This window comes from Palaemon carinicauda, unplaced genomic scaffold (assembly GCF_036898095.1).
Source record: "Palaemon carinicauda isolate YSFRI2023 unplaced genomic scaffold, ASM3689809v2 scaffold237, whole genome shotgun sequence".
NCBI lineage: Eukaryota > Metazoa > Arthropoda > Malacostraca > Decapoda > Palaemonidae > Palaemon > Palaemon carinicauda.
This window is the reverse complement of record NW_027169998.1, coordinates 83036-101987: the sequence shown is the minus strand read 5'-3', so window position 1 is coordinate 101987 and position 18952 is coordinate 83036. Positions and strand designations below refer to the sequence as shown.

Below are 18952 nucleotides of genomic sequence, written 5' to 3'. Positions count from 1 at the left end.
TCTGGGGTCAGGGCCTGGCAGGCCAATTGAGGAGTAAAGTATACTACAAAGTTCAAGTTTAACGAGGTTGAATGACAACTGCAGTAATAAGAAGGGCACATATGTTGAGACTTATAAAATGTAGAGTTGCAAGAGGATGAAGGACCCCTGTTAAGTTAAGTTCAAAGACAATGAACCAGGTTAGGTGCAAAGACAATGCACTAGGTTAGGTGCAGAGACAATGCACCAAGTTAGGCACAAATACAATACACAGATTTATAGAGGTCACTACTGTCCCCTTGAAGCGACGAACTTCAATACAGTACTTTGAGATTTCCCTTTTGCGAGTGGTTTACCCCAAGATGATTCCTGACCCAGAACACTTAGTCAAAAGGGGTCAGGATTGCTTTAATATAAATGGACCCAAACTCCACTGCAAGTTTTAAACCTATCCTAACCGTCTTTAAAACCGATACTCTTCTATACTGACCACAACGGCTATGAGAACATCGTCGTGGGACACGTCCTGACGGTAAGCTGTCTCCACACCCCTTTCGTGGGTCAGGGGATCGAACAGTTTGTGCTCCGAGCTGCGAATGTAATCCTGGAATACCTGTTGGAAAATAAGAGGGGTAAACGTCAGTTTGAAAACAAGTAGCCTCTTACCACTAGGTTCTTAAATAAAATGGAGATCACATAGAAAAACATTGTTCAGTTTTTTGTGGGCTTAAAGAAATCATTAAATTTACAAGTAAGGTAATCTTTTGGCTATTGCGAGCATCAAGACCCAAGCCCCCACTGCGATGGTTGACAACCGCTAAGTAGATAAATAAACCTGTATTCTTTTTTTAAATTGCTGTAATTTGCCCGTAGCTATAACCCCTCGTGAATAACAATAAGACACCCACAGACATTTATGGATCTATTATTTCCATGTTGTTTATACTCTACAATTCTCGATTCAGTTTTCTTACTATTTTTACTTACCACACCAAAATTTACTAGTTTCCTTATATAATTTTTTTATAATGGACTTAAAATTGATAACTTTCAACTGTTATATATCATGAATATAATTATATAATTGCATGTAGTTAATAACAATATATATATACTGTATATATGTATATTACGTATTTTTTCTGACTTATGCATCAGAAACTTGGAGCCTTACCTAAGCCTTAGAACATAAGCTAGTTATAACTCAAAGAACTATGGAAAGAATAATGATGGGAATAACACAAAGAGAAAGAAAGAGCAACATGGATACGAGAGCAGACTAAAGTAGAGGGTATTCTAACAAGAAAAAGAAATGGACATGGGCAGGACATAACGAGAACGACATATAACAGATGGACACAAGAATAACAGAATGGGTCCAAAGAGATTGCAAAAGAAGCAGGAGAATTTGATATTCGAAAAATATTTCGCAGGCAAAAGCAAATGCGCATCTTGAAACACGTGGGAATATTCGCTGTTGCAAGTGTAAATGAAAACATTGGGACCATCTCTACTCAGCACCGTCAAATCTTAACACTCAAAACATCCAACGTACCTCGACGACTTTCTTCATAGTGTTTGGAATGTGGACTAGATGACCTACTGGTCCGACAGCCAGGCTCCCGGCCTTCTAACTGGAAACTCGGAATCCGACAGTCGGCAAATCGTCATCGGGGTTGATGCCTAGAAGGTGACATCGAAAAAATTAATAAAGCTGGAAATTGTTCTTAGTTGGGAGTGCAAATTCCCATATCTTCAAGGGAAAAAAGAGAGGTAATAATTAAATAATAAGTAAATAATAATAACAAAAACAAGATCTGAATGCAAAGGGTAATGAGAACTATGAAAAATCTTATACAAGCATAAAGAACTAACTGAACAACAGTGTCAAGAGATTAATATCTATATCAGGAATAAGAAATTTAATAGACCTTAAATTCCTGTCCAACAAATTAAGATGAGAATCAGCAGTTGAAGACCAGACAAGATTACAATACTCAAAACAAGGTAGAATGAAAGAATTAAAACACTTCTTCAGAATAGATTGATCACCGAAAATCCTGAAAGACTTTCTCAATAAGCCTATTTTTTGTGCAATTGAAGAAGACACAGTCCTTGGTTTGAAGTCTAAATTCTATAATCCCATCCTAGTTTCTGTAATTGTACAGAAATTCAAGGAGTGTCGAAGTACTATACAGTCATTTTATTTTATCAAATTGGGACAATCTCTTGAACCATTCTGTGATAATTAACAAACATGGACCGAACCACTTCTTGCTGAGAGAATAGTCTACACTTGAACAGGTGTAAATAAGAAAACAAGTTTTCGGTGTAAATAAGAAAACTAGTTTCCGGTGTAAATAAGAAAACAAGTTCCCGGTGTAAATAAGAAAACAAATTTATGGTTTAACACATTATCTAATAAACAAACCGACAGAGTACGTTAAGTCCAGAAAGCTTGGGACTCGTAGATTTCGGTGGTCACTGAGCTTCTCAATGGCAACATATAAACAAACAAATTACACATATGGGAATACTTATGATTTACCCATCACAGATTTAATAAACTTTTAACGGTGTCATTTCAAAGCTTAATATCTTTACTTCATTAATCTAAAGTAAAAAAAACACTATATTAAAAGAGCGGCACGTAATAATAAGCCACATATGCATCTTCAGTTTTTCAGTTAGATTTTTCCAATTAAAAATTGAATTTCAAAAATAAAATCTATTTCTACACTCGCCTGTAGCTCATATTACTTCTTCTCTAGAGGCTTGGTTTAAATTGACATTTACCATAAAATCTTTATACAATTTAAACATTTCCATTTTCTTTCCTTCAATCATTAAAATAGTACAAACCTTCAACCAGTGATTTATGTGATGAATACGCCCAAAGGCTTAACAGGGAAAAATGTTATTTTCATTAGTAAAATAAATTTTTGAATATACTTACCCGGTGATCATGTAGCTGCAGCTCTGCTGCCCGACAGAAAAAACCTACGGGCGGGATACACCAGCGATCGCTATACAGGTGGGGGTGTACAACAACAGCGCCATCTGTCGAGTAGGTACTCAGGTACTTCTTGTCAACAAAGAACCAATTTTCTCCTCGGTCCACTGGGTCTCTATGGGGAGGAAGGGTGGGTCCTTTAATTCATGATCACCGGGTAAGTATATTCAAAAATTTATTTTACTAATGAAAATAACATTTTTCAATATTAATCTTACCCGGTGATCATGTAGCTGATTCACACCCAGGGGGGTGGGTGGAGACCAGCATACATGTTAACAATAGAAGCTAAGTATCCCGTATTTCATTTTAGCAGTTATTCAAAATAACAAACATAAAATTAATAAGTACCTGGTAAGGAAGTCGACTTGAACCATTACTCTGCCTTTTTAAGTACGTCTTCCTTACTGAGCCTCGCGATCCTCTTAGGATGCTGAGCGACTCCTAGGTGCTGAAGTATGAAGGGCTGCAACCCATACTAAAGGACCTCATCACAACCTCTAATCTAGGCGCTTCTCAAGAAAGAATTTGACCACCCGCCAAATCAACCAGGATGCGAAAGGCTTCTTAGCCTTCCGTACAACCCAAAAACAACAATAAAAAGCATTTCAAGAGAAAGATTAAAAAAGTTTATGGGATTATGGGAATGTAGTGGTTGAGCCCTCACCTACTACTGCACTCGCTGCTACGAATGGTCCCAGGGTGTAGCAGTTCTCGTAAAGAGACTGGACATCTTTAAGGTAAAATGATGCGAACACTGACTTGCTTCTCCAATAGGTTGCATCCATTACACTCTGCAGAGATCTGTTTTGTTTGAAGGCCACTGAAGTAGCGACAGCTCTAACTTCATGTGTCCTTACCTTCAGCAAAGCATGGTCCTCCTCATTCAGATGAGAATGGGCTTCTCTAATCAAAAGTCTGATGTAATAAGAAACTGCGTTCTTCGACATCGGTAAAGCAGGTTTCTTAATAGAACACCATAAAGCTTCTGATTGTCCTCGTAATGGCTTCTACGTCTTAAATAGTACTTAAGAGCTCTTACTGGGCATAGTACTCTCTCTTGTTCGTTTCCAACTAAACTGGACAGACTTGGAATCTCGAACGATTTGGGCCAAGGACGAGAAGGGAGTTCGTTTTTAGCTAAAAAACCAAGCTGTAAGGAACATGTAGCCGTTTCAGATGTAAAACCTATGTTCCTGCTGAAGGCGTGTATCTCACTGACTCTTTTAGCTGTTGCTAAGCAAACGAGGAAAAGAGTCTTCAAAGTGAGATCTTTAAAAGAGGCTGATTGAAGCGGTTCGAACCTTGCTGACATCAGGAACCTTAAGACCACGTCTAAGTTCCAGCCTGGTGTGGCTAACCGACGCTCTTTTGAGGTCTCAAAAGACTTAAGGAGGTCCTGTAGATCTTTGTTGTTGGAAAGATCTAAGCCTCTGTGGCGGAAGACTGCTGCCAACATGCTTCTGTAACCTTTGATCGTAGGAGCTGATAGGGATCTTACCTTCCTTAGGTGTAAAAGGAAGTCAGCTATCTGCGTTACAGAGGTACTGGTTGAGGATACTGAATTCGCCTTGCACCAGCTTCGGAAGACTTCCCATTTTGACTGGTAGACCTTGAGAGTGGATGTCCTCCTTGCTCTGGCAATCGCTCTGGCTGCCTCCTTCGAAAAGCCTCTAGCTCTTGAGAGTCTTTCGATAGTCTGAAGGCAGTCAGACGAAGAGCGTGGAGGCTTGGGTGTACCTTCTTTACGTGCGGCTGACGCAGAAGGTCCACTCTTAGAGGAAGAGTCCTGGGAACGTCTAATAGCCATTGCAGTACCTCGGTGAACCATTCTCTCGCGGGCCAGAGGGGAGCAACCAACGGTAACCTTGTCCCTTCGTGAGAGGCGAACTTCTGCAGTACCTTGTTGACAATCTTGAACGGGGGGAACGCATAAAGGTCTAGATGGGACCAATCCAGAAGAAATGCATCTACGTGAACTGCTGCTGGGTCCGGAATCGGTGAGCAATAATTTGGGAGCCTCTTGGTCATCGAGGTAGCGAACAGATCTATGGTGGGCTGACCCCACAGGGTCCATAGTTTGTTGCAAACATTCTTGTGAAGGGTCCATTCTGTAGGGATGATCTGACCCTTCCGGCTGAGGCGGTCTGCCATGACATTCATGTCGCCTTGAATGAACCTCGTTACAAGCGATATGTTTCGATCTCTTGACCAGGTGAGGAGGTCCCTTGCGATCTCGAACAACGTCATCGAATGAGTCCCTCCTTGCTTGGAGATGTACGCCAAGGCTGTAGTGTTGTCGGAGTTCACCTCCACCACCTTGCCTAGAAGGAGGGACTTGAAGCTTCTCAAGGCCAGATGAACTGCCAGTAGCTCCTTGCAGTTGATGTGTAATGCTCTTTGATCCGGATTCCACGTGCCCAAGCATTCCCGACCGTCCAGTGTCGCACCCCAGCCCGTGTCCGATGCGTCCGAGAAGAGAAGGTGGTCGGGGGTCTGAACAGCCAGTGGTAGACCTTCCCTGAGAAGAATGTTGTTCTTCCACCAAGTCAGTGCAGACTTCATCTTCGCGGAGATAGGAACTGAGACCGCTTCTAGCGTCATGTCCTTTCTCCAGTGAGCAGCTAGGTGATACTGAAGGGGTCAGAGGTGGAGTCTCCCTAACGCGATGAACTGGTCCAGCGATGAAAGCGTCCCTATTAGACTCATCCACTGTCTGACTGAACATCGGTTCCTTTTCAGCATGCTCTGGATGCATTCTTGGGCTTGACTGATTCTGGGGGCCGACGGAAAAGCCCGAAAAGCTTGACTCTGAATCTCCATACCTAGATAGACTATAGTTTGGGATGGGACGAGTTGGGACTTTTCTATATTGACCAGGAGACCCAATACCTTGGTCAGATCCATAGTCCATTTGAGATTCTCCAGACAGCGACGACTTGACGCAGCTCTTAAAAGCCAGTCGTCCAAATAGAGGGAGGCTCTGATGTCTGCTAAATGCAGGAATTTGGCAATATTCCTCATCAGTTTGGTAAACACTAGAGGTGCCGTGCTTAGGCCAAAGCACAGGGCTTGGAACTGGTAAACCACCTTCCCAAAGACGAACCTTAGGAAAGGTTGGGAATCTGGGTGGATGGGGACGTGAAAGTACGCGTCCTTTAGGTCTAACGAGACCATCCAGTCTTCCTTCCTGACTGATGCTAGCACTGACTTCGTCGTCTCCATGGTGAACGTCTGCTTGGTGACAAAGACATTTAGAGCACTGACGTCTAGCACCGGTCTCCACCCTCCTGTCTTCTTCGCTACTAAGAAGAGACGGTTGTAGAAGCCCGGGGATTGATGGTCCCGGACTATGACTACCGCTCCCTTTTGTAGCAAGAGAGACACCTCTTGCTGTAAAGCTAGCCTCTTGTCCTCCTCTCTGTACCTGGGAGAGAGGTCGATGGGAGTTGTTGCTAGAGGGGGCTTGCGCAAGAATGGAATCCTGTACCCCTCTCTGAGTAACTTCACAGACTGTGCGTCTGCACCCCTGTTCTCCCAGGCCTGCCAGTAGTTCTTGAGCCTGGCTCCCGCTGCTGTCTGGAGAAGATGGCAGTCAGACTCTGCCTTTTGAGGACTTGGAACCCTTCTTCTTTTTGCCACGTTGACTATCGGCACGGGTACCTCCTCTGCTGGAGGTTCTGCCACGAAAGGGCGGAATGAACCTAGACGCTGGTGTGTCCATCCTAGGTCTAGGCACGGAAGGTAAAGCTGTGACTTTACGTGCGGATGACGCCACCAGGTCATGGGTGTCTTTCTGGATCAACGAGGCGGCAATCCCCTTGATCAGCTCTTCAGGAAAGAGACACTTGGATAGCGGAGCAAACATCAGCTCTGACTTCTGACATGGTGTGACCCCTGCCGACAAGAAGGAGCAAAGGTGATCTCGCTTCTTAAGAACTCCAGACACGAAAGAAGCCGCAAGCTCGCCAGACCCATCCCGAATGGCTTTGTCCATGCAGGACATGATGAGCATGGCAGAGTCCTTATCCGAAGGGGAGGTCTTTCTGCTCAACGCTCCCAAACACCAGTCCAGGAAGTTGAAGATCTCAAAAGCACGGAAAACTCCCTTCAAAAGATGGTCCATGTCCGAAGAGGTCCAGCAAATCTTGGACCGTCTCATAGCCAGTCTGCGGGGAGAGTCTACCAGACTTGAGAAGTCGCCCTGGGCAGAGGCAGGAACTCCCAAGCCTAGAACCTCTCCTGTGGCATACCAAACGCTAGATCTGGAAGCAAGCTTGGCCGGGGGAAACAAGAAGGTTGTCTTCCCAAGTTGCTTCTTGGCCTGCAGCTACTCTCCCAGTACCCTTAAAGCTCTCTTGGATGAGCGAGCGAGTACGAGCTTCGTAAAGGCAGGAGCTGCTGACTGCATGCCTAAAGCGAACTCAGAGGGAGGTGAGCGTGGAGCTGCAGACACAAACTGCTCCGGATACAACTCCTTAAACAGGGCAAGGACTTTCCTAAAGTCTAAGGAGGGAGGTGTAGTCTTGGGTTCATCTATGTCGGAGTGTTGATCGTCCAAATGCGCAGCTTCGTCGTCATCAGAGATTCCTTCATCCGAATGCTGAGGAGGAAGCGGCAAAGGAGGAGAAGAAAGCTGAACGGCTGAATCCGGCAGCACGGGTGCATGCGTAGCTGCACTGGATCCAACATCATGCCGCTGCTGGTCAGTCTGAGAGCTGGCAACAACAAAAGCGGAGTGGTGGTGCGTGGTGGGGACTGCCGTGGGTTGCGGAGACTGCCACATTGCGTCAAAACACGGCAGCTTGACTGCACCTTCCCACTGCTGATGCGGTAGCTCACGCATGTCAACGGAGGGTGCCGCACGTCGGCTAACGTCAACATGCGTCTGGCAGGGTCGACTGCGCATCGGTGGTGGAGCTCTCACAGCCGGAGTGTGGGAGCAGGCAGCCGCAGTGTCAGCTGAGCGCACAACCGTGGCAGGTTGTAGGTTAACGGGTGCAGCGTCAACCTTCTCAGCACGATACTCCTGCATGAAGGAAGCTAGCTGAGTCTGCATAGACTGCAGCAAAGACCACTTAGGGTCTACAGCGGTTGGTGCAGCAACAGACGGAGTGATTGCCTGCTGCGGAACCACTCTACCTCTCTTGGGAGGTGTGCAGTCTTCGGAAGACTGCGGCGAGTCCGAACTGACCCAGTGGCTACACCTGGGCCGTTGGACTCGCTCGGAAGGGACCTTGCGCTTGAGAGGTCGTGAGACCTTGGTCCAGCGTTTCTGACGAGAAACTTCTTCCGCAGACGAGGAATGAATGGGCTCACTCGTCTGTTTGTGGGTGGGACGATCTCTGCAAGATACGTCCTCAACCACTGAGGGTACATCTGTACGCTGATCAAGGCCTGTCGAACCCTTTGGTCCTTCGACATTGCTTCTCCCCTGGGCTTGGGAGCTTGCAAGAGGTCCCGGACTGGGAGGACGACTGGCACGAACAGACGCACCCTCATGCGTAACACTGACACTTTTCACTGCACTTGCACTCACTACACTTCCCACTGCACTTTTCTCCTTCAACTCTTTGACGTCGGCCAAGAGTTGATTGCGGTCATTCGCTAATGACTCAACTCTGTCACCAAGAGCCTGAATGGCACGCATCATATCCGCCATCGAGGGTTGATGAGAGCTAGTAGAAGGGTCGGGTGTAACCACTACAGGGGAAGGAATAGGTTGAGGGGCATGGGGAGAGGAAAAATCAAAAGAGCGAGACGAACTCCTCCTGATCCTATCCTTCTCTAGCCTACGTGCATTCTTAAGGAATTCTTGAAAATCGAATTCCGAAAGCCCAGCGCATTCCTCACATCGATCTTCCAATTGACAGGCTTTACCCCTACAATTGGAACAAACGGTGTGAGGATCTATAGAGGCCTTCGGAAGACGCCTAGAACAGTCCCTAGCGCTACACTGCCTGTACTTGGGGACTTGAGTAGGGTCAGACATCTTGAATTAGTCAAAGGGGGAAATCCAAAATCTATCCAAGTCGTCAACAAATAATCCAAAATCTAATCAATGAAAGTGATAAAGTATTGATGATAACTTCTGTACAGCGTAAGCTAATAACTAGAGAGAATACATCACCAAAAAGCGTGAAAATCAACTCCAGAAACAACAGCGTATCAAGTAGGTCTTGCCGGTGGCACGACAGAGAGAAAATTGGTTCTTTGTTGACAAGAAGTACCTGAGTACCTACTCGACAGATGGCGCTGTTGTTGTACACCCCCACCTGTATAGCGATCGCTGGCGTATCCCGCCCGTAGGTTTTTTCTGTCGGGCAGCAGAGCTGCAGCTACATGATCACCGGGTAAGATTAATATTGAAAAATAGCCCCGCGAGGAAAGTAAATAAACTACAACAAAAGTAGTGAACAATTAAAATAAAACTATAAAAACTGTACTGTAACAACATTGAAATAGATCTTTCATATATAAACTAAAAAAAAAAAAACTTCCCTGAGCTTAAAATCAAGAACAGTGGCCCGCCATTAACTAACAGGAAAGCAACGAGCAACAGTATCGAGACAGCTACGAGAACCGATCACTTCCCACTGTAGAGGATTCGCCCATCCCGATATTACAGTCACGCGTCGTGACGAATCTAATATTGCCTCTCTTATTAATCTACTGTACTTGAAAATAGTTGGAGAAAACCCTTTCTGGGAAGCTCGATACTTGTTCACCTCTCCACTGGTATCATCGCCTCTCCTCATGTATGTGCCAACTTACTCTCGGCTCATCAGATAGGAGAAGTCTTTTACATTTTCCAAAAATGTTATTTTTATAATAAAATAAATTTTTGAATATACTTACCCGGTGATTATAATAGCTGCAACTCTGTTGCTCGACAGAAAACTCTAAGGTAAAATTCGCCAGCGATCGCTACACAGGTTGCGGGTGTGCCCAACAGCGCCATCTGTCGTCCAGATACCCAGTACTCAATGTAAACAAAGAACTCAATTTTCTCCTCGTCCCACTGCGTCTCTATTGAGGAGGAAGGGAGGGTCCTTTAATTTATAATCACCGGGTAAGTATATTCAAAAATTTATTTTATTATAAAAATAACATTTTTCAATATTTAACTTAGCCGGTGATTATAATAGCTGATTCACACCCAGGGGGGTGGGTAGAGACCAGCAAAATATGTTTACATTATTATGAGCTAAGAATTTTTATTTCATTTTAGAAGTTATCAAAATAACAAAAACAAAATAAATAGGTACCTGGTAAGGAAGTCGACTTGAACAATTACTCTGCCTTTTTAAGTACGTCTTCCTTACGGAGCCTCGCGATCCTCTTAGGATGCTGATCGACCCCTAGGATCTGAAGTATCAAGGGTTGCAACCCATACAACAGGACCTCATCAAAACCCCTAATCTAGGCGCTTCTCAAGAAATGACTTTGACCACCCGCCAAATCAACCAGGATGCGAAAGGCTTCTTAGCCTTCCGGACAACCCAAAAACAACAATAAAAACATTTCAAGAGAAAGATTAAAAAGGTTATGGAATTAGGGAATTATAGTGGTTGAGCCCTCACCCACTACTGCACTCGCTGCTACGAATGGTCCCAGTGTGTAGCAGTTCTTGTAAAGAGACTGGACATCTTTCAAGTAAAATGACGCGAACACTGACTTGCTTCTCCAATAGGTTGCGTCCATTATACTTTGCAGAGATATATTTTGCTTAAAGGCCACGGAAGTTGTTACAGCTCTAACTTCGTGCGTCTTCACCTTAAGCAAAGTTCGGTCTTCCTCACTCAGATGTGAATGAGCTTCTCGTATTAACAATCTGATAAAGTCTGACCAAGCATTCTTTGACAAAGGCAAGGATGGTTTCTTAACTGAACACCATAAAGCTTCAGATTGGCCTTGTAAAGGTTTAGTACGCTTTAAATAGAACTTAAGAGCTCTAACAGGGCATAAGACTCTTTCTAGTTCATTGCCTACGATCTCCGATAAGCTGGGGATATCGAAAGATTTAGGCCAAGGCCGAGAAGGCAGCTCATTTTTGGCTAGAAAACCAAGTTGTAGCGAACAAGTGGCTTTTTCTGACGAAAATCCTATGTTCTTGCTGAAGACATGAATCTCACTGACTCTTTTAGCCGAGGCTAAGCATACCAGGAAAAGAGTCTTAAGAGTGAGATCTTTCAGGGAGGCTGATTGTAACGGCTCCAACCTGTCTGATATGAAGAATCTTAGTACCACGTCTAAATTCCATCCAGGGGTAGCCAAACGACGCTCCTTGGTGGTCTCAAAAGACTTAAGGAGGTCTTGCAGATCTTTATGTTTGGAAAGATCTAAGCCTCTATACCGGAAGACCGATGCCAACATGCTTCTGTAGCCCTTGATAGTGGGAGCTGAAAGGGATCGTCCTTTTCTCAGGTATAAGAGAAAAAACAGCTATTTGAGCTACAGAGGTACTGGTCGAGGATACAGAAACTGACTTGCACCAGTCTCGGAAGACTTCCCACTTCGATTGGTAGACTCTAATGGAAGAAGCTCTCCTTGCTCTAGCAATCGCACTGGCTGCTTCCTTCGAAAAGCCTCTAGCTCTCGAGAGTCTTTCCATAGTCTGAAGGCAGTCAGACGAAGAGCGTGGAGGCTTTGGAGTACCTTCTTTACGTGTGGCTGACGTAGAAGGTCTACCCTTAGAGGAAGAATACTGGGAACGTCTTCTAACCATCGAAGTATCTCTGTGAACCATTCTCTCGCGGGCCAGAGGGAAGCAACTAACGTCAACCTTGTCCCTTCGTGAGAGGCGAACTTCTGCAGTACCTTGTTGACAATCTTGAACGGTGGGAATGCGTAGAGATCCAGAAGTGACCAATCTAGGAGGAAAGCATCTATATGTATTGCTGCTGGGTCCGGGACTGGAGAGCAATAGATTGGAAGCCTCTTGGTCAGCGAGGTTGCAAAGAGATCTATGGATGGTTTTACCCCAAGTGGCCCAAAGTCTCTTGCACACATCCTTGTGGAGGGTCCATTCGGTTGGAATTACTTGCCCTTTCCGACTGAGACAATCTGCTATGACGTTAAAGTCGCCTTGGATGAACCTCGTTACTAGGGAGATGTCTTGACCTTTTGACCAGATGAGCAGGTCCCTTGATCTCGTACAACGTCAGTGAGTGGGTACCTCCTTGTTTGGAGATGTACGCCAAGGCCGTGGTGATGTCCGAGTTAACTTCCATCACTTTGCCTCGAAGGAGAGACTTGAAGCTTTTCAAGGCCAGATGTACTGCCAACAGCTCCTTGCAGTTGATATGCATGCTCCTCTGACTCGAGTTCCACAGTCCTGAGCATTCCCGACCGTCTAGTGTCGCGCCCCAGCCCACGTCCGATGCGTCCGAGAAGAGAACGTGGTTGGGAGTCTGAACAGCCAGGGGAAGACCCTCTCTTAGGTTGATATTGTCCTTCCACCAAGTCAGACAAGACTTTTATCTTTTCGGAAACCGGGATCGAGACCGCTTCTAGCGTCTTGTCCTTTTTCCAGTGAAAAGCTAGATGGTATTGAAGAGGACGGAGGTGTAGTCTTCCTAGTGACACAAATTGTTCCACGGATGACAGCGTCCCTACCAGACTCATCCACAGCCTGACTGAGCAGCGTTCCTTCTTCAGCATCTTCTGGATGGATAGCAGGGCTTGATCTATTCTGGGGGCTGATCGTCTTGTTGTTCAGCAACGTCCTCATCAGAGGGTTCCTCATCCGAAAACTGATGAGGAAACGGCAACGGAGTGGGCAACGTCTGGCTCGCTGAGTCCGGTCGCACTGGTGGATGCGTGACGGAGCCGGACGCAATATCATGGAACTGCTGCACAGTCTGTGAACTGTCAACAACCATGGGTGCGCGAGGAAGCACAGCGTCAACCCGAGACTGTCTAGACCGTCTGGGTTGTGCAGTCAACACCCTACCGGGTTGCTGAGGTTGACGCACTGTGTCAAAACAAGTCACCTCTGCTGGTTGTTGAACGTCTTGAACGTCAACAACCACCTCCGAGCGTCGCTTAACGTCAACGTGCGGCTGGCAACCCACACTGGGTCGCATCGGTGGAGGAACCACCTCAACTGGCAGACGCGAGTAGGTTACCTCAGCGTCAACAGGGCGCACAACCGACCGGTTGGAAGGTTGTTGGCCAGAAGGTTCGGTAGCAACCTTCTCCGCATTAAAGTCCTCTATCAAGGACGCAAGCTTGGACTGCATGTCTTGCAGCTAAGCCCATTTAGGATCTACGGGAGCAGGTGTGGCAACAGACGGGGTTAGCGACTGAGGCGGTACCGTTTACCATCCCTGAAAGCCTTGTTATGCGTGACATAATAGTACAGCAAAACTTCAAAGGCTCGACAAAAGCTGAGAAGTTGACCTGTAAACAACTTGGAGCGTCTCCTGGCCAGGCGCCAGGGAGAGTCTACGAGAATTGAGAAGTCTATCTGGGCAGAGGCAGGAACTCCCAAGCCGAGAACTTCTCTCGTGTCATATCAGACTCTCGCTCTATAAACCAGTTTAAAAGAAGGGAAAGCAAAGGCTGTATCCCCCAAACTCCTCCTGGTGAAAAACCAGTCGCCTAGCCAACGTAAAGCTCTCTAGGAGAGCGAGAGAGCACTAGCTTAAAAACAACGGCTTCGAAGTAGCTAGGCCTAGTGTAAGCTCTGACGTTAAGGCGAACGAGGAGCAGCAGTTACAAAAAGATCCGGACAAAGATCCTTAAAAAAATCCTCATGATTTAATTAAAGTCCATAGGAGGCTAAGCAGCTTTAGGCTCCTCTCCATCTGACAGAGTCCTCAAGGGAATATCAGTAGGAGGGGGAACAGCAACTTCCTCATCTACAGGAACCTTGTCCGATAAAAGCTGAGTCTCAAGCAAGGGAGAGACCTACCGTGGTGGCAATGCTTTACAAGCAGAGTCCACACTCACTGGTGCATTAGTAGCGGACCAGAACGCAACGTCATGTAACTGCTTGACAGTCTGTGAACTGTCAACAACTGAACTGTCAACCACAACAGGTGCGTGAGGACGCACAGCGTCCACTCGAGACTGCTTTGACTGCCTAGACTGAGCAGTCAAAACAACTCTAGAATGCGGAGGTTGACGCACAGCGTCAAAACAAGTCAACTCCGATTGTTAGTGAACGTCTTGAACGTCAACAGGAGCCTCAGCAAGTGGCCTAACGTCCAAATGCGGCTGAAAAACCACACGAGACTGCATCGAGTGTGGTTCTAAACAACCTGACTGACGTGACTAAGCTACGCCAACGTCAACAGTAAGCACAAAGGAACGTTAGGTTGGCTGAAAGCCAGGATATCGATGAGATAAACGGCTAGACTCAACGGACTAATCGGCAGAATAGTCTTCCATAAGGGAGGCAAGCATATACTGCATATCTTGCCATACAACCCATTAAGGATCAACGGAAATGGTTGTGGTAAGAGACGAGGGTAACGTCTGTGACCGCAACACTTTGCCTACAAAAAAAGACTCTCGGAGTCTGTGTTACGCTTTTGTTAGGCGGCGAGCAGTTATCCGATGACTGCATAGGGTCAGAGCTGTCCTAATGGTTGTAACCAGGACGCTGGACCTGTCCTGAAAGGACTGACTTTCGCTTAAGGGCTTCGAAACCTTGTGACAGGTTTCTTATGCGAAAAGCCTTCGGATGACGAGGAGAAACAACGTCTCTCTCGTCTTATGGTAGGGGAGATCTTGGTAAGATACACCCGATACCATAGAGGGAAAACGTCTGTTCGTTGGTCAAGGCCTCTCGAACCCATAAGTCGTTTGACATTACTTCTCCCCTGGGCTTGGGAGCATGTAAGATGTCCCGGACTAGGTGAACGACAGGCACAAACAGACGAACCCTCGGACGCAACACTGTAACACTTTGCGCATATCACTTTATCACTTCGATTTTCTGTTTTGCACTTATTTCACTGAAATTTTTACTGATTTCTACCTGAAACACGCAATTCTACCCTTCATTAAAAGGTAGTAATTGCGAAATCAGTCGTATAATGCAAGCTCATTAATACCAGCAAAAAAACAGAAAACATATTTAAAGATAAAAAAAATCAGTGGCTGGGAAAGAGACTAAACACTAGTTCATATAACTACGTTTTCAATCTCTCACCGCACATAGCCTGGGGACGAGAATAAAAAACTAAAACGTTTTATCCTTCTTTCCCGAGCAGCGACTAGGGACGAGAGTAACACGAGAACAACGTTACCCGCTTGAACGGAACGTTTTCTCTCCTCTCTCGCCCTCCATCTCTATCTCTCTCTCTCTTTCTCTCTTGATTTCGCACCTAAGAGAAGAGCCCAAATATATTTCGTCAAAAAAACATGTTATTTGACTAAAGGAAAAAACTGAAAGTTTTTTCAAATAAAAAGTTCCTTTAAAATAGAATTTAAAACATTTAAGCTAAGAAAGAATGAACAAAACGTCAGAATCGATTTACTCTTACTGCAAAGTGAAACCGTGATACACTCTCTCTCTATCGTAATGATAGAGCGCATGTTGAACGTCCTGAACGTCAACAACTGCGTAGCATAAATAAACTAAACGTTAGTTCATCTTTGAAAACAGTACGAAGACTATCAAAGAAATTCTTTCATAAAATATTACATTTAAAAAGTTTTAAATCCTTAGCTCTTTAAAAGCTAATTACGATATAAAGGGCTCAACGTTGATTAACTTCGGTTTCCAAGTTAGGACCGCCTACTCTCAGGAAAGGTCTATATAAACAAAACATTAAAATTATTTTTATATGTTTATAATAAATGGAAAGTTAATCGAAGAGGCCTAATAAAGGCGGAGAGATATAAAATATATAGAGGAAAATCTATAACGTGATATAATTACTAAAAGCCTAAACACACTTCCGCTAAGGGAAGGGTCGGCCATTTAAAAGTGAAAGAAAGTCCATACTCTCTTTGTCACCATAATTAAATCTATCCAAAACGAGTTCAAGATTTAAGATGAAGATAAAACACCTGCATAGCGAAAGCTCAAAACTAGAATAGTGTACTTCACCAATTAGTTGTGAAAACAAATCCAGTTTAGCAACAGCGAATAAGCACGTCTTGTCAGGAGCACGACAGAGAGAAAATTGAGTTCTTTGTTTACATTGAGTACTGGGTATCTGGACGACAGATGGCGCTGTTGGGCACACCCGCAACCTGTGTAGCGATCGCTGGCGAATTTTACCTTAGAGTTTTCTGTCGAGCAACAGAGTTGCAGCTATTATAATCACCGGCTAAGTTAAATATTGAAAAATGACGACTACAAACGGGTGAGAGTTTCTGAAGCTTAAACTAAAAAGTTTTGGATCAATAAAGGGAAACACTTCATGAATGATCACCAGGAGATAGTTTACATAGCAGATAGAGAAAGGTGTTTCGCAATACGATGCTAATTTCTTTGAACAGTCTTAGATATGCGTCAGGTTTCCGGTCAGCCACTCAAGTTAATGGGTCTATGAAGAAAACAAACAAGGCTGTACTTGCAAAACTATTGAAATGCCGTGGGTCATCTACTGAAAAAAAAGGACCTTGAACCCAGTGAGATGTTAAGAGACGCAATGGCATTACACTAATTTCGAAACTAAATAATGAAAATCTCACATTCGAAGGCGTCCGATTATTTTCACAGATGTTTCACTAAAGAAAAGCAGCATGAAAATTGATGTGGTCTTCGATGTGTACAAGGAAAAGTCAAGTGAACATGCTGTGAGTCTCAATAGTGGTTATCTTATAACATGATCTTTAGAGAATCAACATCAAATTACATGGTCAGTCTTCAAAAACTCCTGAAACTTTCTCAGATTAATCAGCGTCTGTGTAAGCTAAAGAAAAAGTTGTCCCTATAGAGAATCAACATCAAATTACATGGTCAGTCTTCAAAAACTCCTATATCTTTCTCAGATTAATCAGTGTCTGTGTAAGCTAAAGAAAAAGTTGTCCCTATAGAGAATCAACATCAAATTACATGGTCAGTCTTCAAAAACTCCTATATCTTTCTCAGATTAATCAGTGTCTGTGTAAGCTAAAGAAAAAGTTGTCCCTATAGAGAATCAACATCAAATTACATGGTCAGTCTTCAAAAACTCCTATATCTTTCTCAGATTAATCAGTGTCTGTGTAAGCTAAAGAAAAAGTTGTCCCTATAGAGAATCAACATCAAATTACATGGTCAGTCTTCAAAAACTCCTATATCTTTCTCAGATTAATCAGTGTCTGTGTAAGCTAAAGAAAAAGTTGTCCCTATAGAGAATCAACATCAAATTACATGGTCAGTCTTCAAAAACTCCTATATCTTTCTCAGATTAATCAGTGTCTGTGTAAGCTAAAGAAAAAGTTGTCCCTATAGAGAATCAACATCAAATTACATGGTCAGTCTTCAAAAACTCCTATATCTTTCTCAGATTAATCAGTGTCTGTGTAAGCTAAAGAAAAAGTTGTCCCTATAGAGAATCAACATCAAATTACATGGTCAGTCTTCAAAAACTCCTATATCTTTCTCAGATTAATCAGTGTCTGTGTAAGCTAAAGAAAAAGTTGTCCCTATAGAGAATCAACATCAAATTACATGGTCAGTCTTCAAAAACTCCTGAAACTTTCTCAGATTAATCAGCGTCTGTGTAAGCTAAAGAAAAAGTTGTCCCTATAGAGAATCAACATCAAATTACATGGTCAGTCTTCAAAAACTCCTATATCTTTCTCAGATTAATCAGTGTCTTTGTAAGCTAAAAAAAAAAGTTGTCCCTATAGAGAATCAACATCAAATTACATGGTCAGTCTTCAAAAACTCCTGAAACTTTCTCAGATTAATCAGTGTCTTTGTAAGCTAAAGAAAAAGTTGTCCCTATAGAGAATCAACATCAAATTACATGGTCAGTCTTCAAAAACTCCTGAAACTTTCTCAGATTAATCAGTGTCTTTGTAAGCTAAAGAAAAAGTTGTTCCTATAGAGAATCAACATCAAATTACATGGTCAGTCTTCAAAAACTCCTGAAACTTTCTCAGATTAATCAGCGTCTGCGTAAGCTAAAGAAAAAGTTGTTCCTATAGAGAATCAACATCAAATTACATGGTCAGTCTTCAAAAACTCCTGAAACTTTCTCAGATTAATCAGCGTCTGTGTAAGCTAAAGAAAAAGTTGTCCCTATAGAGAATCAACATCAAATTACATGGTCAGTCTTCAAAAACTCCTGAAACTTTCTCAGATTAATCAGTGTCTTTGTAAGCTAAAGAAAAAGTTGTCCCTATAGAGAATCAACATCAAATTACATGGTCAGTCTTCAAAAACTCCTGAAACTTTCTCAGATTAATCAGCGTCTGTGTAAGCTAAAGAAAAAGTTGTTCCTATAGAGAATCAACATCAAATTACATGGTCAGTCTTCAAAAACTCCTATATCTTTCTCAGATTAATCAGCGTCTGTGTAAGCTAAAGAAAAAGTTGTCCCTATAGAGAATCAACATCAAATTACATGGTCAGTCTTCAAAAACTCCTATATCTTTCTCAGATTAATCAGTGTCTTTGTAAGCTAAAGAAAAAGTTGTCCCTATAGAGAATCAACATCAAATTACATGGTCAGTCTTCAAAAACTCCTGAAAATTTCTCAGATTAATCAGCGTCTGTGTAAGCTAAAGAAAAAGTTGTTCCTATAGAGAATCAACATCAAATTACATGGTCAGTCTTCAAAAACTCCTATATCTTTCTCAGATTAATCAGCGTCTGTGTAAGCTAAAGAAAAAGTTGTCCCTATAGAGAATCAACATCAAATTACATGGTCAGTCTTCAAAAACTCCTGAAACTTTCTCAGATTAATCAGCGTCTGTGTAAGCTAAAGAAAAAGTTGTCCCTATAGAGAATCAACATCAAATTACATGGTCAGTCTTCAAAAACTCCTGAAACTTTCTCAGATT

General features: G+C 43.6%; 1 protein-coding gene across 1 annotated transcript in view; it reads right to left on the bottom strand.

Moving 5' to 3' along the window:
- Positions 1–18952, bottom strand: part of LOC137636136 (tRNA (uracil-5-)-methyltransferase homolog A-like) — a 57426-nt gene that overhangs the window by 17023 nt on the left and 21451 nt on the right. Inside the window, exons 5-6 of the mRNA XM_068368543.1 lie at positions 1535–1662; positions 470–592 (exon numbers count right to left, since the gene is read on the bottom strand). Of these exons, the coding sequence (XP_068224644.1) occupies positions 1579–1662 (84 nt within the window). The 3' untranslated portion in view covers positions 470–592; positions 1535–1578. The remainder of the gene's footprint in view (positions 1–469; positions 593–1534; positions 1663–18952) is intronic.